General features: G+C 21.9%; 8 protein-coding genes across 8 annotated transcripts; 4 read left to right on the top strand and 4 right to left on the bottom strand.

Moving 5' to 3' along the window:
• Positions 1-280: 280 nt before the first annotated feature.
• On the bottom strand, positions 281-631 carry SRAE_2000150000 (Hypothetical protein; the record flags this gene model as incomplete). The annotated part of the gene is made up of 2 exons (XM_024652459.1): positions 281-468; positions 508-631. 2 exons carry the CDS (start codon positions 629-631, stop codon positions 281-283), a joined length of 312 nt encoding a protein of 103 aa, XP_024506034.1.
• A 6,285-nt stretch (positions 632-6,916) lies between these two features.
• Positions 6,917-7,936, top strand: SRAE_2000149900 (Pre-B-cell leukemia transcription factor 4; the record flags this gene model as incomplete). The annotated part of the gene is made up of 1 exon (XM_024652458.1): positions 6,917-7,936. One exon carries the CDS (start codon positions 6,917-6,919, stop codon positions 7,934-7,936), a length of 1,020 nt encoding a protein of 339 aa, XP_024506033.1.
• A 1,869-nt stretch (positions 7,937-9,805) lies between these two features.
• Positions 9,806-10,913, top strand: SRAE_2000149800 (Zinc finger, DHHC-type, palmitoyltransferase domain-containing protein; the record flags this gene model as incomplete). Its single annotated transcript, XM_024652457.1, has 3 exons — positions 9,806-9,933; positions 9,989-10,148; positions 10,194-10,913. The coding sequence occupies 3 exons, from the start codon at positions 9,806-9,808 to the stop codon at positions 10,911-10,913; spliced, it is 1,008 nt and encodes a 335-aa protein (XP_024506032.1).
• A 1,488-nt stretch (positions 10,914-12,401) lies between these two features.
• Positions 12,402-13,447, bottom strand: SRAE_2000149700 (U1 small nuclear ribonucleoprotein 70 kDa; the record flags this gene model as incomplete). The annotated part of the gene is made up of 5 exons (XM_024652456.1): positions 12,402-12,556; positions 12,926-12,989; positions 13,028-13,071; positions 13,115-13,250; positions 13,304-13,447. The coding sequence occupies 5 exons, from the start codon at positions 13,445-13,447 to the stop codon at positions 12,402-12,404; spliced, it is 543 nt and encodes a 180-aa protein (XP_024506031.1).
• A 185-nt stretch (positions 13,448-13,632) lies between these two features.
• On the bottom strand, positions 13,633-15,005 carry SRAE_2000149600 (Probable asparagine--tRNA ligase, mitochondrial; the record flags this gene model as incomplete). Its single annotated transcript, XM_024652455.1, has 2 exons — positions 13,633-14,862; positions 14,922-15,005. The coding sequence occupies 2 exons, from the start codon at positions 15,003-15,005 to the stop codon at positions 13,633-13,635; spliced, it is 1,314 nt and encodes a 437-aa protein (XP_024506030.1).
• A 271-nt stretch (positions 15,006-15,276) lies between these two features.
• Positions 15,277-16,220, top strand: SRAE_2000149500 (Mediator of RNA polymerase II transcription subunit 18; the record flags this gene model as incomplete). The annotated part of the gene is made up of 2 exons (XM_024652454.1): positions 15,277-15,941; positions 16,148-16,220. 2 exons carry the CDS (start codon positions 15,277-15,279, stop codon positions 16,218-16,220), a joined length of 738 nt encoding a protein of 245 aa, XP_024506029.1.
• A 1,911-nt stretch (positions 16,221-18,131) lies between these two features.
• On the top strand, positions 18,132-19,664 carry SRAE_2000149400 (Hypothetical protein; the record flags this gene model as incomplete). Its single annotated transcript, XM_024652453.1, has 3 exons — positions 18,132-18,398; positions 18,573-19,161; positions 19,345-19,664. 3 exons carry the CDS (start codon positions 18,132-18,134, stop codon positions 19,662-19,664), a joined length of 1,176 nt encoding a protein of 391 aa, XP_024506028.1.
• A 203-nt stretch (positions 19,665-19,867) lies between these two features.
• SRAE_2000149300 (Serine/threonine-protein kinase TNNI3K) lies at positions 19,868-22,768 on the bottom strand (the record flags this gene model as incomplete). Its single annotated transcript, XM_024652452.1, has 2 exons — positions 19,868-20,665; positions 20,714-22,768. The coding sequence occupies 2 exons, from the start codon at positions 22,766-22,768 to the stop codon at positions 19,868-19,870; spliced, it is 2,853 nt and encodes a 950-aa protein (XP_024506027.1).
• Positions 22,769-23,859: the final 1,091 nt, after the last annotated feature.

Here is a 23,859-nt window from a genome sequence, read left to right as displayed (position 1 = left end):
TTTTTTTTTTTTTTTAAATTGATATATATAAGATTATATACATTTGCACTTGAAGCATGAATATTTATATCTATATATATCTATACATATATATACACATATATATACGAAGGCAACATAGTGAGAATAAAAATATAAATGAAAATTTAAAATTGAATATAATTTTATGTATGAATCTTGGAGATCGATCTTAGAGAATTAATTGTTTTGGAAAAAAAAAAAAATTTCTTTTTTTTCTTTGTATTGTTCTTATTAATGAATCATTGAAATTTTAATAATGTTATTCAGAATTATTACGAGATTCATAATACTTTCTTCGTTTCTCTAAGTAATGATTTGATTTACGAGTCTTGAAATGTTTTATAGGACGTGGAGCTGTTTTTGATTCAACTGGAACAATATCAATAAAGATTCCTGTTTGATGGTCAACTTGAGAAAGGTCAGTATATTTAACACCATCTACATAATCTAAAATAAGATTATTTAATATTATTAGATAGTACCTACTTCTGTCCTTTTGATATGAATGTGGTTTAGCTATTGCGGGTATTATTATAGATAAATATGATAGGAGAAAAAGAAAGACTCCAATGGCAAATATAGGATTACGTAATAAAGCGAAAGCAATCATACCTACTATTATGTTGTTTTAACTGAAATTAAATTATGAAAGATGAGTATTTAATTTAAATAAGTAGGTAATGTAAACGTTGATTATAATTTCGCTTTCACACAACTCCGCCTGACTCAAATATAAAGTTAGGTAAAGTTGTTAACTATAAGAATGGGTGGCGTAAAAGGATTATGAGGTGTTTGAAAGAACAGAAACTTTTGATAAAAGTAAAAATTTATATATTACGGTTTTACTATACTAGGTTTTCACCTTGATGTTTGAAGCTTTATCATAAATCCTGTTTCAATGGACAGTTTCAAAATGTGTCATCCATTGATCAGCTGGAAGAGTATAAATATTGATCATGTAATTTGAAAAATTATATTTTTATTTAAAAATTCATCTTTATATAGTACTTTCTTGAGAGAGCTACCACTCTTTCTCTCTCTCATATTTCTTTTTCCATCTATATATTACATAAAATAGTATAGTTAATACTAGAAGAAGAAGAAAGAAACAGTTTAACTTGTTTTAAACTACTATCACTGGTACATCAAAATGAAAAACATGAATAAAATTGAAAGTAGTTTCGAGGTGGCTATTTTTACAATATCACACTTTAAATAAATAATAGAAAAAAAAATTGTTATAATAAGAAATAAAAACGACATCTTGTTTTGGTATTATAAATATATATTCTCTTTATATATAATACCAACTCCAGACAATTACTATACATTTTGTTTAAATTAATATATATTTTTGTAAAATATTCATTCCTACGGCATTTAAAAAGCTAAACTTGTTTTTTAATTCCTGTAGTTTAATATAAAAATACACTTTCACTTTTGAACCGTCTTCTTAAAATAGGGAAGAAAAAAAAAAAAAAAAAGAGAGAGACATACTTATACCATATCAAGATCAACTTTCCGTTAACAGTAGACCGTTAATTAATTACCCCTGGATAGTAAAATAATAGATAAATAATAATTTTATTTCATCAAATATATTGATGGTAATATAAAAAGACCCTTCTATCTATTGAGCTAAATAGAAAAAAAAAATTTCTTTTTATATAGGAATATCTTGAAAAAAAAAAAAAAAAAGTTAATTAGTAATGGAATGTATTGAAAGAGAAATTTATCCTCTTTGTAATCTTCTTTTTTATATAAATTATATATAACTATATATCGCCGTTCCTGAATTTTTATTATAAAAATGAAGAATGATTCTTTAGTTTCTTTGTTGATCTCATTATTATATCCTTAAGAGGTTAATCTAATATAAAAAAAAAGAAGGAATAAATAAAATTATATATAGTTAATTAGAAATATATAGTGAAAGGTAAAAATGTGTGATAAATGATTAAAATTCTTCTAGAAATAATAATATATGATAGATAAATGTTCCTAAACTATGTCATCACTTTGATGACTAAAAATAAAGAAGATTTCTCTTTTAAATTTCATCAAAATTTATCTAATATTTATTAAAGAAGCAATAAGATTAAACTTTTAATGTATGATTCAAGGAATGGACATTCAAAGATAAACTATTATCTTTATTTATATAACTATAGGGAGATATAATCAGTAAATAGATATACCTGACCGAACTAAATCTTAAGCAATTATTTATAATGTCTGGGGGTTTTTAATATACGTTAAAGAAGATAATAATTATATAAATGATACGATTTTTGTGATCATCTTTATCCTTTGAATCTCTAAAATTTTATACAATATTTATATAAAATTTTCATCTTCATCTAATATTTAGTAGACAATCTTTTTATAAATTAAATGTTCCAATTCCTTAAAATATTTATTATCATTATCTTTAATTTAAAACAAAAGATAGTTAAAATATAATAGAATATGCTCAAATATATTAAAATATTATATATATATATATAAAAGGAGAAGAAAATATGCTATAAATATTTCTTAAGTATAATATTTTATTTATCAATTATGATATTTATATTTACAATTTTTACAAAATTCGATCTTTGAAATAAAAATCCTCCAAAATTCAAGTAAATATTTACTGTTATTTGTTAATGATACTTTTAAAAAACAACACTCCTTTTAAAATGTCCTTGAAAGTAAAGCTATTTTAAAGATGATGTATAATATTATCAAAAAAAAAAAAAGAGAAATTTAAAAAGACTGCAGGTTATGATTGTTACTTGTGTATTTAGAAATTTTGTTATTTCAAAAACATTCTACTTCACAAACTTGGTAAACATATATCAATTCTATGTTTATTTTTTTTTTCTTCTTAAATCATTATAACTTTATCAAAAGAAAAAAAAAATGTAATTTTTCTAAATAAATATAAAAATAATAATATCTTGTGACATAAAAGTGTAATAAGATCAACGTTAAACTTTAAATTAACCTTAAGAATTACTAGTGTAAAAAAAAATATTATTTTATAAAGGTACCTTTGATATGATTAAACTAAATTTTTTAAATTTTTTTCTATGTAAAAATAGATTGTTGTTTCAAAATTGTTAAAACCAAATTCCTTAAACATTAATATAATAATAATAATATTGTTAATAATCTTTTTATGTATTTAATTTTTATTTCTTTTGCTTTATTTTTTTTTTAATTAAAAATTTAATTTCAAATTAATTTCGGAAGTATATCAATCATTTGAAGTGTTTTTGAATTTCATTCAAATAACCATCATTTATAAGAACCGTTTTTATATAGGTCTTTTGATAACAAGATACAATTTGAAATTTACAATAAATAATTGAATTTTTAATAAGGATAATTAAAAATTTTGATTAAAATTTAAATGTCCTAACTATATAAAATAGTCATGCATATTATTTAAATATAGGTATAAATTAATAACAGTTATACATTAAAAAGTTTTTAAAAAATCAAAAGACCAATATATATCTTTGTATATAAATATATTAAATTATATATTACTATTATACTATTCATTTATATAACTAAAACCACAATATATAAAAGATAGATACATATGTATATATATTTTATATATCCCAATATGTATATTTAATGGCAGATGTGACTCTTAAAAATATATTAACTCCACAAACCAATTTCAGTCGTATATATGTTAGGAGTAGGCATATTAATTCATTGGTTCTGTCAAAATGTCAGCAAATTTGATGGATGATGGACACGGCAAAACATAACACATCATGAGCACCAACCACGAAGCTTACTTTATTTCATAATGAAATAAAGCTTCAAAAATTTTATATACATGTAAAAATACCCATACTAGTATTTTATTTTTTTTTTAACATTATTACTTTTACATTATTCTACTCATTTTTTTTTTAATTTCTTTTTTTTTTTTAATATATGATATATTTTTACCATACACTCATGAAAGTACTTTCTTTTTTTCTTCTTACCAAAAGACTATAACTTTCTTTTTTTTTTAAAGTTTTTATAATGTTTTATATAAAAAAGAAAAATTGAAAAACTTTCTTTTATAGACTATATTTCTATTTTTATATATGTATATATATATACTACATATTTATTTACCATTGACTTTCCTCTTCTAACTACAGTAATACTTTAAAATATATAATAACTTTTTTATATTATATAATAAATATATATATATATTATATATATATATATATATAGACAACACCGTTTGTATATTTTATATACATATATATTACACAACATGTATTCTTCATTGTCCTCCACATAATAAATAATTTCTTTTGTTAAAAAAAAATAGTAATTTATAAAGAAGACTCTATAAAATTTACAATATTTATTCATTTTTAACTATAAATTTTATATCAAATTTAAATGTTAAAAATAATAAATCAAACATTTTCTTTTTTCTTAAAATATTTTTATTATTATTAGTTGTAGTAAAAATATATAAATTAAAATTACACTATTGTTTCTTTTTAAAAAAAAAAAATAAAGAAAACAGAATCTAACATCTTTCTTTTTATAGTTCTTTTATACATTATATATAAAAGTTTTATAACTTTATATCTTAACAGATATTGAAAGAATAAAAAAATAAAAATAAAAAAATTCCATCTGTTCTTGGGATAGGTTGAAAACATTTTAAATTAATTAAAAACATTTTAAAATTACTATCTATATGAGATAGTTGACCTTTTTTTTTTCTTAACAGTTAAATTAAATTTAAAATCTTACTATCCTAATTTAACATCTTTTATTTAATATATAAATTATTATTGTAATTTGATTCGTATGTGCTTCTAACCATTCAAAAGGTCATTCTTTTTCGGCATCACTAAAATTAGCTTATCCTCTAAGATCATTCTTTATTTTATTGGATCTTCATTTATGCCATTTGAACAACAACACAATAAAATTCTTTTTCTCTATCATTTTTATAATATATGTTTTAAATATATATATATATATTATATATATCTTTTACTAAGTGAACTGTTTGAAAGAATATAGATATATATCTAAAGATTAACTATAAAAACAAGTCTTCAAACTAGTTTATTTCTCGTCTTCCTAGCTTCCTAATCATAATATGTCTTTCTCTTTTTTTTGAATTATTTTCTTTAAATCATGTTGATGTGTTAAATAAACATTGAATTAACATGCTATTAAATATAATAACAAAGGCATACCGTTACATAAATATATATATATTCATTTAAAATATATCGGCATTCCTTTTTATAATAAAAATATAATCTTTAAGTCTATATTTGTTTTGTCATTACCTATTTTTTTGTATAATTAAAAGATTAGAAAAAAAAAAAAATTTAAAATTAGTAATTGTTATATATAAAATATATGTGTATCAATTTCTATCATTACATTTAAAATGTATCTATTATTTTTTAAATAAGAGATAATTATTTTAACAAACTTTAACCATACAAAATTTTTTTTTTTTTTAATCACTCATTACATATTTTTATACATATGTATATATATAGAAAAGAGTAGTATGTGATCAACATCTTAAATCAACACATATTTCTCTTTCTCTTAATTGTTAATTATATATATATATAACAAAATATATTAGATATAAAAATCACAAAAATTGCTACATTTTATATTAGTATAATAAATTTTTGCAACTATCTTTAAACTTTCTTCATCTATATCTATATATGTATATACAATATTATATTTAAATTCTAACAAGGCTCATTAAAATTTTTTATGCCTGTCCAGTTCCCCCTTTTTCTGTGATATCATCAATCACTGTCACTTAATATTATTCTTTAGGAAGTAGCTTTTTTGTTTTACATATCTTTTTCCTTCAAAATCACTCTCTCTATTTTGCCTTCTATCTTAATAACTTTTATATATATTTTTATAAACTCTTTTAAATATATTCATATATATATATATATATATATATTTTTATATTATTTATACCACTCTTTTAAGCTTTAATTTTTATTGTCTATTCAAATAAATAAATATATATATATATATATTTTTATAAAATATATCATAGCAAATGATGTTGCCCTTTATATAATATTGATCGTCACAAATATATATATATATATTATATACATATACATATATCAAAAATTTTATTGTAAAAAATAACTTCCATGTTTAATTTAATATATAATATATCTATATATCATATAATATTACAAAATAGTTATTTTTTTAAATAAAGTAAAATATTTTATACATACATATTTCCTATTTGACATACCAAATCATTTTAAATAATATCTCTATATTTTAATATTTCACATTAAATGATCAATCTATTTTAATGTACTTTTGTTATCATTTCTTTCAAAACCTATATATACATAAATATAAGGTCATAAATAAACTCTAATAAACATATCAACCGTAATCATCTCTTTTTTATTACGACCACTTTCTCTTATCATTATATATACCTACCTATATATATATATATATATATGCCAATATCATTTTTATTATTATTTAATAACTACATTTACAATATTTTTATCTATTATATTTTTTAGGCCTTTATTGCCTGATATTTTCAGAAATAATAAATAATAATAATAATTATAGCATTTTTATTATAAAGAAGAAAAAGAAGGTATCTACAAAAATTAATATATATAATATATATTAATTCTTTTATAAAGTTATCTATTTAATACTATATTTACTTCCTATTTTTATTATTTCTTTCCTACTATATTTAATATTATTTGTATATGTTTTACTAAATTTTATATATATATATATTATATTATATTTACAAAAAAAAAAAACACCAAACAAATTTACAACTAACAACAAGGATAGATAATTAATAATAAATAAAATGATAAAATCAGAAACATTACATGATTTAAATCCCATTGGAAATTTAAATGATTTATTATCACAATTATTAACAATTTCTGAAGAAAATCTTGATGATAATGCACAAACTAAAAAAAATCAATTACATTGCCATCGTATGAAACAAGCATTATTTGATGTTCTTTGTGAATTAAAAGAGAAGACAGCATTGACAATTAAAAGTGCTGTTGATGATACACCAGATGATCCACAATTGATGCGCCTTGATAATATGCTTGTTGCTGAGGGTGTAGCAGGACCAGATAAAGGAAATGCTCTTGGTGTTGAGGGTATTGGTGGTGATCAGGCTGATTATAGGCAAAAATTAGGACAAATTAGAATGGTATATAATCAGGAATTAAGAAAATATGAAGAAGCATGTCAAGAATTTACACAACATGTTGTTTCATTATTAAGAGAACAAAGTAGAACAAGGCCAATTGGGACAAAAGAAATAGATAGAATGGTAACTATAATACAAAAAAAATTTTCCGGTATTCAGGTACAATTAAAACAATCAACCTGTGAAGCTGTAATGATTTTAAGATCAAGATTTTTGGATGCTAGAAGGAAAAGGAGAAATTTTTCTAAACAAGCTACAGAAGTTCTTAATGAATATTTTTATTCACATTTATCTAATCCTTATCCAAGTGAGGAAGCTAAAGAAGAATTGGCTAGGCAATGTCAAATAACAGTATCACAAGTTTCTAATTGGTTTGGTAATAAAAGAATACGATATAAAAAAAATATTGCTAAAGCATCGGAGGAAGCCAATTTATATGCAGCAAAAAAAGCTGCTGCCTCCCAGGCATCACAATATGGAATGTTGGCAAATCCTTCTGCAGCAGCTGCTGTAGCTGCATCCTCAATACTTAATCCTTATGGAGCTATGTTACCTGGACAAGATCTTCATCATATGGGAACACCTTTTGATATGACTGGTGGTTATGGTAATCCAATGTTAGGGTATGGAATACCTCAAAATCCCGGACAGCAATAATTATTATATTATTAATAAAAAAAAAAAAATATTAATCAATTTTTATACAAATTTTATCATTATTCTTCTAGTCTTCGATCTCTTTTTCTTAAAAAAAATGAAATTTTTTTTTTTGAAAATTTAAAATGAAAAAAATGTCATTTATACAAATGAGGTTGACTATCAAAAGAGACTACCTACTGATATTCACTTCAAAAAAATTATTATTTAATGATTATTGATAAATAATTTTTTTTTTTACGGCACTATTCCGTTTTGTTCCCTTTCAAATATAATTAATAAAGGGTATTTTGTAATTGATAAAAAGTGATGAAAAATTTATTAAATAAAAAAAAATAATTTATGTTTTGAATAATAATATTTGATATACAAAACACCTTTTTTTTGCTAATAAAATATTTTAAATATAAACTTTTTTTTTAAACTTTATGCATTTAAATTGTTTTAAATTATTACAATTAATTGTAAAAAAAATCGACAGATTTTTATTAAAAAATAAATTTTGTAAAACTCTCTAAAGTAGAAATTTAAACATATAGGTACAAAATTACTTTAATTAAATTAAAATTAAAAAGTATTTCAAAAGTGATTATTTCACTTATCTTCCACATCCTTTTTATATTTTTAATTTTTCTTGTACTATGCTTCTGATTTTAACTTTCACTAAAACGTCATATTGAATTGTCAAATTATTTTCTAAATTTAATTATTTATTAAATTCATCAAATTTTGAGTAGGTGATAGTAATTAACATAAATAATTAAAAAGTTGTTATTTAAACCGGAAAAGTGATTTAAAATATTTTAGTATGTTTTTAAATTATTTTTTCTTCATAAATATTCTACCTATATATATATATATATAAAATTTATTGAATGCATAAAAAACATACAAAAATAAAATTATAATAAATATTTATGAAAGATAATCTTATCAGTTTAATAAATATTTTAGTAATAGAAAAAAAAAATGTTCACTATTTAAAATGACAACTATTTTTTTTTTATATATTTTGAATAGTCTATATACCACAAAAAGTTTCTTGAGTTTAAAAAAAGAAACTATTATTTTTTTTTTGTAGAATTTATACTGAATAAAAAGATTATATCAAACTTTTCTAATTTAGTTTTATTATTAATTTATAAAAAATTGTTGTTTTATTTTTAATCTTTTATATAAATAAATTTTATTTTTATTATCACTAATTTTTTCTAATATCAATTATTAGAAAATTATTTAAAATATAAATGATTTCTTGACATTTTATTTTCAGTAAGGTAATTATAATTAATTAAAGATATTTTATAATCAATAAAAAATATTTTATAAATAATAAAATGCATAGTAAATATATTAAATAAAAATTTTTTTTAAAACTGTTTATAATTGATAAGAATCAAATTAATCTTTTTTCCGTTCAAGATAAGAAAAAAAAACTGATAAAGTATATGATTTAAAGTTAGTGTTTTAATAAATTTTGCATTGCTAATAATGTATTTATGAAGGTTTACACAATCATATAAAGAAAAAAAAGTTCTGTGAAATTTTTTTTTAAAAAAAGATAAATTGATTTTTACAAATAAGGTTTGTGTTAATGTCTATAAAAGAAATTGTAAATAAAATAGCAGATTTAATAAAGTTATTACTTGAAAAAAATTTTAATAAAAAATGTTTTGTGGAGGAGAAAAGAAGTGTTAATTTTTTTACCATAATTAAAAGATGAAATTTGTCTATATTTAAAATTAAAATTTTAAATTAACTGAATATTTAATAAAATATTAACATATTAATAATTTTTTTTTCTTATATAAAAGGTTAATTTCTCTTTTCACATAAATTATTTTTTTATTCTTTATTAAAAAAAAAGAAATGTCATGGTATGGAGCAATATATTCATATACACGTAAAGTACGTAAGAGAAAACCTTTTTTTGGATATATTTTACATTTACTATGTAATATGTTATTAATTATGAATCTTAGTTTAACTTTTTTCACGTAAGTTTGTTGTAAATAATTTTTTTTAAAACTAAAATGTATAATTATATTTAAGATATCATTGTATATTAAATATAACATTAGATGATTTTTTATTTAATCTTGAATGTGGTATTGTTTATCTTTTTATTACAACATTTGCATTTGGAATGACAATAATAAGTTTAGGTAGAGCAATATTTGAACCACCAGCTAAAGTTCCAAATCTTTATATGGTAAGTGATAAATTTGATGAGGCAATAAAAGGTTTAACACCAAAGAAAGGTGAACAATATTCACCAGATGATTCAAATCCTCAACAGATTGAGGAACAAAAAACATTACTTGAGGAATATGCAACTATAAGAAAATTAAAATTTGCTGAAGTTGATCAATGTGAAAGGTTGCGTTATTGTTATATATGTAAATGCTTCAAACCAGATCGTGCTAGGCATTGTAGTAGTTGTGGCTTTTGTGTCCTTAAATTTGATCATCATTGTCCATACATTAATACATGTATCAATTTTTCAAATTACAAATATTTTATAAATTATATTTTTTATGGTTCAATATTTTGGTTATTTTCTGTTATTGGTGAAGTTTATGGAATAGTAATTTATTCATTAAATTATCACTCACATATTCATAGTTGGGATACAATAACACAATTAGTTTTTGCATTATCAATTCAATTGATGCCTGGTAAAAGAATATTACTTGATTTGTTAACTTATCATTATTCATTAATTAAGATTAATGAAACAACATGTGAACAATGTAAACCACCAATATTTAGGGGAGGAAATATTAATGCTACTTATAATACAACTGTCAAAGAAAATATACGTTCTGCACTAGGTTGGGGTTTATGGTTATTTCCTGTAGATACAGAAATTTTAGATGGTTTAAATTTTCCAGTGTTTTATTATCCTGAATCACAAGGACCAAAGATGGTGGTAAGACTTGGTAAAGATCCTGCTATTAATTATGTCGATTTTTAAGTATATTTTTGTTTATAAAAAATAAATTGTAATTCATTTTTATCAATAGTAAAACCTACATTTTTAAAATTGTTAAAAGTACAAACATATAAATTTTATTTAATTTTAAAAAAGAATTATATTATTAGATTTTTATGATTTAAACAAAAAATTAAATACTTTTTATAGACATAATAGACTTTAATTTTTTAAACAATAAAAAATATTACTACGTTAAATAGATTCATTAAATTTATAAAGTGATAAACAAATTCATACATTCTACAATATTGAAAATTTCATGAAATAATCCATTTTCTATATTCAATTTTGTTACTTGATAAATTGTATAATCTATAAGCTATTGCTAAATAATTCAATTTTACTTTACTTTTAAATATAATAACAATTTTTTCATATCAAAATATTTATTATTTTCTTCTTAAAATTTCAATTTTGTTACTAAGTTATTTTAAAGAGTATAGAAAATATTTTTTTAAGTAAATTCATTAATTTATTTATGAAAATATTATCATTCTTTTTGTTGTTACCTTTTACTAATTTTTTAAGTAAGAATATTAATTTTAAAAAAATTCATTTTAATTCTCTCTTTTTTTTATAATTTTTATTAAAACTTTCATTACCAATTTTCAAGTAACAAAGACTACTTTAATAATGTTTTTTACATGTATATTTCACAGAAGAGTTTTAAAGAATATATTACATAAATAATAATAATATCAACATTCTTCCAATTTGTTAACACAGTATTCCTAATGAAACTAATTTCTTTAGCTACAGTATATTCTTTATCTTTTATTAAATTAAAATTTAAAATGAAAGTTATGATATTAATTAATTCTTAAGCTTATTTTACTTGAAAACTTATAATTTTATTAAATGCTTCATATCCTAATAAATAAGTTTTAAATATTTTATTTTTTTTTAAAACAGAAACTATAATAATAAAATAATTTACACCCACTAAAATCCTTCTTCTATCATATTAAAATTTTTTTTTCCTTTAGAAAAGTTTGAATGAGCATAACTTATAAAGGAAAAAAAAGTGGAAGTAAAAAATTAATCTTTTGGATGTAATTTGTCAATCTTCTGGACAAATTATATCAAATTATGATATTTCTTTTCAATTAATAAAAAATATGTACTTTTACTTCCTACTTTTAGAAATCTGTAACTTTTAAGAAAGTTTATATGTTCCATAATGTTTTAAATATACATTAATATTCAAATAGTATTAAGTTTTTTTAAAAAAATAGTTAAAAATAAAAGTCATTTTTTATTTTATAAAAACTCATGCAATTAATATTACTATATAAATCAAAAATCAACTATAAAAACTTTTTTCTTACTATGAATTAAAACATTATTTATTTAACAAACATAGCTTTAAACAATTCTATTAGAAAAAAAATTTTTTATTTCAATAATATTTAATCCAAAAATTTTATAATCAAAAACACAAACATCATTAACCAAAAATCCTACGTATTAGGTGTAACGACGGGAAGTTTCAAGAGCACGTGTCCTACCCTTTCCTCCCCCTAATCTTCTAGGAAGCCAGTCTTTTCTTGTTCTTCCTCTTTCATAATCTACAAGAACTCTTTTTCTATCAATTCTAATCCCATCGGCTTCTTTGTATGCACCTAAAAATAACCGACCATTATTATAAAAAATGTTTTAAAAAGCCAAAATAATTATCCACATTTAAAAACATTTTTATAACTTATCCTTACTATAGAAACCTACCCCCGCAAGAATAGAAAAATGAAATACGTATAAAAGTCATTAAATATAATCTTTGAAATATTTCAAAAATTGGAATAAATAAAGAAACTTACAAATAGTGGTAGTAGAGCTTATAAAACTACAGCTATATTGGTAAATGTAGTTGAACCAGAGTTCACTTACCCGTTAATATTTTTTTAAATACAATAACTTATCAAAAAAAAAAAAGAGATTACAATTCTTACCTATTACTGTACCAAAAAAAAAATTTTAACCAATAAACTTACATGACATCTCACTTTTTCTTGAATATTCAATAAAAGCATAACCTCTAGGTTTTTCATTACGTGTCTGTATTAATTTAACATCAACAACATGTCCCCATTTACTAAATACTCTTCGTAATTTTGTTTCCGTTGTTTCATAAGACAATCTATAAACAAATAATGTTTTGTAGGGATCTTTTGTGAAATTACTCGTATCTCTAAGTTGATAATTTGCTATCTCTCTCTCCAGTTTAAATGCTAACAATTCTTCTTTTTGTTTCAATTTTTCTGCCCTTATTTCAGCTTTTGTTTTAACAATAACCTTTGGTGGAGTATCTTTTGGATCCTAAATAAATGTTTTTTTTTTCTATCAAAATATTTCTCATTAATTTAACTTACTTCAAATAATGATAAATATTGAGCAACTCCAGTATATTTTATTGGTTCCCTTTCAACAATTAATGAACTTACAGGATGTAAATATGATATAGGTGGTCTTGGAAAAAATAAAGAAAAAAGATGGGGAGGTAAAAATTGTGTCATTTTTTGAAATATTTATTAAAAATATAATCTATAAATCAATAAAATAATATTTATATGAAAAATTAATATAATATTTTAATATTAAATTGTATAATTATTAATAATGTTTTTTGGAAAAATTAACGTCATCGTGTTAAGACTCTACCTTGTGGCGCAATGTTTTTTTATCATTGTTTAAATTTTTTTTAACATTTACAATGTTTGTAGTATCGTGGGAATGGTATTGTATCTTTAATGCTAGCTATAGCAAACATTGATTGTATTAACCTGTCAATTCCTATACCAAAGCCCCCAGTTATTGGATATCCATGTTTTCTCAATTCAACATACCAACTTATATTTTTTATATTATGTTTCTCTAATTCTTCAATTGAATCTTCCCTAATTGAACCACCAGCTAACTCTCCAACAAATGGTGATAAAAAATCAAAACTTTTAGTATATACATTATCATTACTATTAAATCTTTTCATATAAAAAGGTTTTTGATTGGAAGGAAAATTTAATATGAAAAAGGGTGAATTAAAATATTTAAGTAGTGTAAATTCTTCATCCTTATTAAAACCATTACACGTAGATTTTTTTTTTAATTTTTTTAATATGTCTACACATTCTTCATAATTAATTCTTGGGAACTGTTTATCACTTACAATTTCTATTAAACTTTTTTTCCTATTTTTATCAGAAAATGTTCTTTGAATTTCTTTAATATCTTCATCATCTTCTAATAAATTATTTCGTAAATACTTTATATAATCTTCAACTATATTACATAATATTTCGGTATCGTCACAAAATCCTACTTCAACTTCGAGCATTCTAAATTCAGCCATATGTTGACGTGTTAAACTTTTGTCTGCTCTAAATGCTCCATTTAATGTATATACTTTTGTCAAAGGACCAGCACATGCTTCAAGATGAAGTTGTCCACTAACAGGAAGGTAAATTTCATCATCACCAAAAAAATCATTATCATTTTGTGCCTTAACAACAAATGTTTCACCAGCTCCTTCACAATCATTTAATGAAAATAATGGTGTATCAATATGTATAAAATTATTTTCATAAAAATATTTATGTGTTAGATAATTTATCTTTGAACGCAGTTTTAAAATATTGGCAAATCCTGGAAAACCAGGCCTTAAATGTGGTGATTTTCTTAATGAATCACTGGACCCTTTAATAATTTGACTTTGATTAATATTATAAATTTTACAACTATTAGCAACTAATTCAAAATTTTGTTGTTTACCTAAACTTTTTAACCAGTCACCACTAATTTCAATAGACGTTCCGGCATTAATTTTTTTCACTATCTCCCTTGGTATCACAGCTTGAATTTGATCATTTGAAAAGGCATCAGAGATATGGGCAAAAAATACATTACTTTGTTTATGAATTTTTTTAACAAAACCCTAAAATTTTTTTTGTTTGTTATTTAAAAAAAAATATTTTTTTTTCTTTCAAAATATACCTGAACAATGACATTTTTTTTATCTTCATTTAATTGCTTTAAATTTTTTATGCTAACTTTAGCTAATTCAATATTTCTCAGCATGTTCTTTCCTTTCTAAGTTTTTATAATAATTTAAAAAAATATATATATAATATTACAAGATGAGATGAAACCTTATTCCAATATAATTTCTGTTAAGATACATCATAGAAAGATGTTTACAAAAAAGTATCTTTTTGCACTTCCTGATAAAATGCGTTTTCACATCTCATTCATGTAATTTAAGCTAATTTTCTTTAAAAACTTTTTATAACACTACTTAATTTTAATTTATATGTATCTATTTCTTTTTTTAGGTGTCAAAATTTGAGATATGGCTAGTATACCATCTCATCAATTAAAAGAGACAAAATATAATCCATTGACAGGAGGAAAAAATATTCTTGAAGATTTTAAAGCTCAAGTAAATCGTGGAAATTTTCAAAAAAAAGAAATTGTTTTGTATGGAAGTATTTTTCAAGATGCATTGGTACCTTTAAAGCAAAGACTTCAAGGTTTATGTGATCCTGGAGAGGTTAAATTTCGGGAACATGAAATAACTTTTTATTTAAGTAGTGATTTTATAGATACAAAAACACCTTTTGTTTTTAGGTTTAGGAGAAAATTTCCAAACTATGAAGGAAACTTGATGCATCTTAAATATATTGGAACACCAGAATTAAATGATAAATGTCCTTGTATTGTTAGGAATCGTATTGATACAGTTACCCAGAGTTCAGATCAAATGGAATTTATTAGAGGTTTAGGATTGAGGACTGATTATGAATTCATTGTTGAAGGGTATGCTTATACAAAAGGTGAAATTGTTATTACTGTATATAAATTATCAAAAATAGAAAAAATGGGTTATTATGATGATAAAAATGTAAAACCATTTAGTAATTCATATTTAGTTGAGATATCTTTACAAATTCCATATCTTCAAGATTACTCTGCTCCAGCTAAAGCTGTCCGTGACTTTGCTGATCAACTTTATCCGTAAGTTTATGTTTCTAATTATTAGCTTTTTTTTTTGCAAAAATTATAAATATTAGTAATTTTGGATAACTAGTTGAAGGTATTGGTTAAGTAAATTTCAAAGACAAAAAATGCATTAAACTTTTTAGTAAATTTTGTTGAAGTGTTAGTAATATATTTATATTTAAGAATAACACCATAATAATATTTTAATTTATCTTTTTCAGAATCGTTGAGATGCGAAAAGTAAATTATTGGTCTACCCCTCAACCTAAAGAAAAAAAACGGGATAAAAATTAAAAAAGAATATTTAAAATTGTAAAATGTTTCATTTTTGCGAATATTAACTTATAAAATTTTTACCAAATATAAAATCTTTTACGAATCTATTTTTATTTTATTTTTTTATTTATCAATTACTGAAATATACTATTTAAAAGAATTTATAAATAGATAAACTTATAATCAGATGACTGGAGATAAAAAAAAAATCTAATAAATTTTTTATTATTATTTTTTTTTAATTTGCATATTTTTAATATGTTTAAAATTTTTTTTTTTAACACAAAACTTTTTTTCTAAATAATCTTTTTTCTTTTGTTGCATTTTTTATTTTTTGTAGATGACATAAATTATAATAAAAAATTTTTTTTATATCCTTTTTTTTTAAAAAATAATGATATTTCTTTTTAATTTTGTTCTATCTAATAACTATCATTATTATATGGTCTTTGAAATAAAATAACAATATATGTGTACAATAGAAATATTTATTAAAATTAATTATTTTCTGAAAATAATTTTTATAAATTATATTTTTTTTTATTGCTTATATTAAGATAGAGAAAAAAAAATTAATTATTACCTTAGATAACATTTCACATATCTAATTATTATTTTTTATTTCTTATGTTAAATAAACAATTTTGATACATATAATGATATTAAAATGACGTCGAGGACAAGAGTAAATTATCAGAATATTTATTTTCATATTTATGTACATTTTTTTATCACTATCTACTAATATTACATAAATAATGTTCAATGAATGCAAATTGCTTTTGAAGAGGTTGGAAACAAACATCTATAGAAGGAGGGAGAAGGGATATGTAGAAGTATATTTTTATATATATATATTATATTATATATATATGTATTTATATTAAAGATAGAATCTTATATACTATCATCAAAATCTCAAAAAGGCACGATATTTTTTATTATAGTTAGAAGTAAAGATTTGTGAAAGAATAAAAAAAAAAAATTGTTTCAAATTTATAATATTACTGTTAATAGTTTTAACATATATTAAAATACACACCCAACATTATAATGAATTGAAGAGAATTGAAAAGTAAAATTTCAAATATATATATTTATTTATATGTGAAAAAGTTTTTAATTCCGATAAAAATAAAAGCTGTTTCTATATATGATATCATTGTATAACTTAATTGAAATGTATTAATTAAAAGTGTGATGCTTTTTAATTAAGTATTCTAAAATTATCCCAAATATAGAAGTATATAATATTACACAATTTACTCCATTAAAGTGTAGCCCTTTTTTTATATATTTTCTTTTACTATCATACGGTTTCATTTATAAACGAATAAATTTAAAGAAACAGATGGAAAATATTTTTATTTAATTAAAATATATTAATAAGTAAGTTTATTAAATGCTATTTAATAAGTATTTCATAAATATTAACAATAAAATGCCACTTATAATATATTATTAACAATTAATAATGTGTATACAATAAAAAATTTCCATGAAAATATATTTTAATCTATTATTTTTGATTAAAAAAATAAAGTGAAGATAATGCCTTTTTATTATTGTTTATTTTATCATTTTTGTGCGCAAATGTTTTATTATTATTTTTTTATCCCATCTTTCCTTGTTATTATTTAATCAAGTTACATCAATTTTGTAGTTATAATAAAGTTTAGGTGGAGTGTCTTAAGATTATATTATCCTTTAAGATTAAAATATATATTTATTGAAGAAATATTTTTATAAAAATACTTGGTTGGAATTTTTTTTTTCTCATTATTTACATCTTTATTTTTGACATAGTACTTGTATTAATTTTTTATTTTATTTTCCCTTATTTATATACCTTATTTTTTTATAATTTATATCTTTTTATTTTATTTCATTTTATTTTATTTTTTAAAGAATATATTCTCAAAATTTATAATGGGTGGTCAAACTTCAAAGGTTGGGCAGGCTTACAAAAAATTTTTTAAGAGAAAAAAATTAAGAAATAAAAAAAATGATGATGAACATACAAAATTGTTATCATTACAATCTTGTGGTGATATATTGTCGTATGGTTGTATTGCTAAACAGATGACCGTTATATGTTGTAAAAATCTTGAAGAATTAGATAAAATGAATGGTTTTTTGGAAACGGTATCAAGACAATTGAAAGAAAGCATAGATGTATTAATAGATGATTATAAAGTAAGTTTTATTACTTTTTTTTATATTAAATTCCTACTAAATTAAAAGAGGGACAATATAATATATGAAGAGTATAATTAATTTTTTCTAACAATTCTTTCATTTTAAAATATTTCTTCCCTACCATTAAATTTCATCTATAACTATATACATTCTTTTTTCTTTTTTTTTTAGAGGACGTTAACAGAAAGTAAAAGGGACATTTCAACATATTTAGAAGATATTGAAAATCATAATATGAGTATTAATAAACCAACAAAAAAATGTAATGGTTTACCGGAGGAATTTAAAGATATTCAAAATACAGTTGAAAATGGAAGACTCTTATATAATATTTTGTTAGAAAAAATGGAGAATTGTGATGAGTATTTAGGTAGTTTTAAAGAGTTTGTTGAGACAACATTTCATAAGTCAATATCATTAAAAAAGATAAGTATACGGCAAAATCTTACTAATCGTCTAAAAAAAGGATTAAAGGAAAACAATATTGTTGATTGTATTGATATTATTTGTCAAATTCTTGTTGCTACAAATTGTTCAATATCAGAAAATGAAATGTCATTAATAATGGATACATATTCAAAAAAGATAGACCAAATGTTTGAATTTTACAGTAAATTAATTAAAGGAATTGAATTTTATGGTAATAAACATTTTTCAAAGTCAACTGAATCTCAACAATTTCTTAACACTATTCTTGAAGATGCCCGTTATGAATGTAGTGAATTATTTGACATATTAATAAAAATAAAAGACTCTACTGGTAAGTTTTAAATGCATATTATTATTTTAATTAAAAATATATATAAAAAACAATAATTATTAATAACTATAGCTTTTATTTTATTTTTTTTTTAAAGTAACTAATAGTAATAACATAGACATATAATATAATATATATTATTTTACAATTATTTTTTTTAAAATATAATAAAATGTACTTTAGATGAATTTCATGATGAAAGCAATGTTATTGTCTATACATGTAAATATTTTCTAGCTGTGTCAGTTACAGGATTTTGGTTAGAAATAACACCACGAGAACATGACGATTTTGATGAAATTAATGGATTTTTTTATGATTCATTAATACAATATTTTTACGCATTAAAAGCATATAATGGTATTAATAATAAAAAAATATTTATGCCAGAGACTTTTGAAGATACCCTAAGAGAAATTTGTCAACAATACCCAAATATTATAAAAAACACAGGTTTAAAGAAATTTTTAAAAAATCAATTAAAGGTAACATTTGAATTTTGAAATTATAAATAGTCTTTTTTTTTATAATGAAGAAAGTTAGAACTATTTATCATACAATATTTTTGGAATATCTCATTTTTATTATTAAACAAAAGATTTTTTTTTTTTTATTTCTTTGACATATTTTTCTTCCAAAACAAACATAACTAAATCATTTTAAATATTATAAATAGTTGGAAGTATTATTATTTTTTTTTTTATTTTTATTCTTCTTTTAATGTTTCTTCACTACCCGTCTTTACACCGCTAGATGAGATACTGGCAAAAGTTGAGTTAATTTCAAGAATCTCATCATCTTTTTCAAAGTTACTTTGCCTTTTAGCTACTGAATCACCTCTTGCTAAGATAAAACTATCTCTTAAAGCTGAGGCATTTTTTGCTGCTGATATTGCTTTGGCTGCCTGTGAAACATAACCATGGGAATCTAAACGTTGCCTGAGAGCTTCAATTGTTTTTGAAGATGAGGAATTAGTTGATGTATTAGATGATTGACTATCAATATGTTGTAATGATGTTTCTTTTAAATTAATTCCAAATGGATTGACATCAGGAAGGAGTCTTCTTTCCCATTGTGTTGTTAAATTGGAAACATTTCCAATTGGATATAATTCTTTTACATCATCATTTCCTGTTATATTTAAGTCATCAAATATAGATGTAATATTTCCAATATTAAAATTATACCTATTTTCTTTATCAATATGTTTTTCAAGAATTGTTATTATTTCAGCAAATGTAGGTCTTTGAGTTGGTTCTTGATTCCATGCCATTGATATTACTTTAATAATATGATCAGGAAATTGATTTGTTGGGTATGATGGTAAAGATGGCCTACTTCTTTTGTAAGCCATTTCTGCTGCAGCTGCTGCAGGTTTTAGATGTGAAAAAGGTAACTCTGATGAATGAATTTCCCATAAAACTAAAGAAAATGAAAAAACATCAACTTTTTGATCGTATTTAGAACATTGTGTAAATACTTCTGGTGCCATCCAACGAAGATTCTAAAAATATATTAATAATTTATTATAATTTTTTTTTAAAATACTTACTCCTGGTTGTTTTGTCATATGATCATCATTATCATATTGTCTTGAAAATCTTGATTCACCAAAATCAGAGATAACAGCTCTTCCATCACCATGTAAAAGAATATTGTGTGAATTTAAATCTCTATGAAGAACAGGATTAGGTGTTTTTTCATGTAAATATCGCATTCCTTTAGCTATATCAACACCAATACTTAATTTTAATATCATTTCAAAGTTAAGTTTTTGTTTATGAATTAATGAAAAAAGTGATCCACCAGAGACGTATTCTGTTATAATTGAAAATCTACTTGGATCATCAAGACATGCTCCAATAAAACCAACAATATTTGGATGTTTCATTTGATAAAGTATAGTAACTTCTCTACAAAACATGTCAACTTCTGTTTTGGCACCAAATGATATTGCTTTATACTTTTTTATTGCTACAGGCATACCACGATAAATACCTTTATAAACTTTACCAAAACTTCCAGATCCTATAACTTCTTGAAGTTCAACATCCAATAAACTTACTTGAAATGATAAAGGTAAACGTGCACGTAACTGTAATATTTCTGTTTTTTCTTTTGTCATAGATCTTAATTTTCCTATTGGTGATGGTAATGGAATGTAACTTGAACTTCCGGAAGAGTATTCTGATCCAACATCAGAATCTAATTTTTTTGAAGCATAATATTTTAATAAAGCAACTATTTGATCATGACCTTTTTCATATGCCCAAAATATAGGTGTTTGAAATGCCTGAGAGATATATGAATTATCATCAATACCAGATAATGAGGAACTTTTTGATGAAGTATTAAGACTATTATTTGAATCAAGTTTCATTAAAGAAAAAACAGAATTTGGTTTATAATAAGAACCACCATTATCAGTGTCAAAACTTTTAGCTGCTATATTTTGATCAGCACCATTATCTAATAAATATTGAACAATTCTTATATGTCCATGATAACATGCAGAGTGCAATGCTGAATGACCATCTTTACCCTGATAATTTGGATCAACACCAGGTTGCCGAAGTAGGAAAGCAACAAGTTCAATACTTTTACCAGCTGTACATGCTGCCATTAATGGTGTCTCTGAAAAACTATTTTCTATTGTAAGTATACTACTACCAGCAATCATAAAAAGTCTTTTGGCACAATCTAATTTACCAGCATAACATGCCGTATGAAGTGATGTATCACCATAAATATTTGTCTTAAATATTAAATCCTGTTGATTAGGTGAAACTTTTTTTAAAACACATTCCATTAATGTTACATGACCAGATTTTGAGGCAAAATGTAATCCATTATTACCTTCATCATCATAAAGAAATGGATCAGAACCACCATTAAGAAGTAATTTTGTTATAGGAAGATTACCTTTTGATGCAGAAATATGTAAACAACAATCTTTTATACCACCAGAATAATTAGGATCAGAACCATATTTTAATAATGTTTCAACAACTTTTTCATGAGCAAAATATGTTGCTGAGTGTAAAGGTGTAAAATGAACAAAATCAGATGAATGAACATCTGCACCAGATGTTATTAATAATGATACCATTTCAGCATTACCAGACATTGAAGCAAGATGTAATGGTGGTGGAATATTTTCAGAATACTCGTTTGGATTAAATGAAAATGATAGAAGTATTTCAACAATAGATATGTCATTTTTATAAATTGCTGTATGAAGAGCTGTATAACCGTTTTTTGATTTTTTTGTTATTAAAGATCTTAATAATGTATCATCTGTTGATGCTTCAGTAAGTAGAAAATGAAGTTTTTCTTTTGTTTCAGGATGATGACTTATAGATGCTATATGTAAAAGTGTTATCTCTCTACATGGGCATAATTCTTGAAGTTGTTTTTTATCATTATACAATTCTTGAACCTCTTTTAATGATCCTTGAAATACAGCTTGTTGTAGAGGACTCCATTGACCTATTCTTGGTTTTGAATCTTCGTTTAATTTTGATCGTACAATAGAATAACTTTCAGATATTCGTTTTTTTAACTCATCTGTACATGTTAAATGAGGTCGAGATTTATAGTTTCCCATGAATAATGAATAATATAATAATCATTAGGAAATGAGAATATTTATCTAAAAAATTAAATAATTTAGTTAAAGATGTTAAATTTTAATCAATGAAAAAAAAAAGATAAGAGTTTCATTGTAAATAAAAAAAGAATAATTTTATTTATCTTTGTTATAATTTTTTTTATTTAAATTAGATTAAATAAGGAATTTTTATTAAATTAACATAAGATTTATAAAATAAAAATGATTATTTTATTCGTTAAAAATATTAAAACATATAATTGTAAATATATTAATATATTGGTATATATACCAAAACCTTCATTTTATCAATTTCTCGTTACTCACAATGATTTCTTTATCCTCTTTATTCATTGTCAAAGTGTATATTTGAAAGAAAAGTTAAAAACACTAAGCTACTCTCTCTCTCTTATCTTTAAGTAACAATTTGTGTATATTTTTACTTTCTATTATTTAACTATGTAGTATATATATTATATGATGAGATCACCACAATAAATAATATTGTTTTTATTAGGTAGATGATATAAATCTTAATCTTTAACAGCCTTTTCAACACATCTATTTTTATATATTATTCTGATTTTCAATAATTGATTTATTGGTTAAATATATAATATATTTATCAATTAATAACAAAGTAATTTAAAAAAGTTTGAAATAATTTTTTTATGCCATAAAAAAAAATGCTTGTTTTAATTTTATAAAAAAAAAAAATATTTTTTTAATCACATTTCAGCTCATCATTTTTAAATTATTCATTAATATTGACAGCTCTGTTGTTTTTTTTCTTTAAAAAAAAAAAGTACAATAATATTTTTACAAATTAATATCAAACAACGGCTTTAATTTTTGTTCTTCGTTAAAAATAAATGAATGATATAAAAAGACAAACATCATAAATTTTATTTTAACTGGTTAAAAGTGTCACATAAAAAAATAAAACGGAATTGTTAAGAAAAATATATATTTTTAGTTACAAGAGTGATACCATAAATTTATCAAGAATTATTCAATGATTTTTAAATTAGTGATAATCATGTAAATATATATTTACAAATATATCAATGTCTAATGGATCAATCTTA

This window comes from Strongyloides ratti (genome assembly GCF_001040885.1).
Source record: "Strongyloides ratti genome assembly S_ratti_ED321, chromosome : 2".
In the NCBI taxonomy this organism is placed as follows: domain Eukaryota; kingdom Metazoa; phylum Nematoda; class Chromadorea; order Rhabditida; family Strongyloididae; genus Strongyloides; species Strongyloides ratti.
This window is presented reverse-complemented; position numbering and strand designations above follow the sequence as displayed.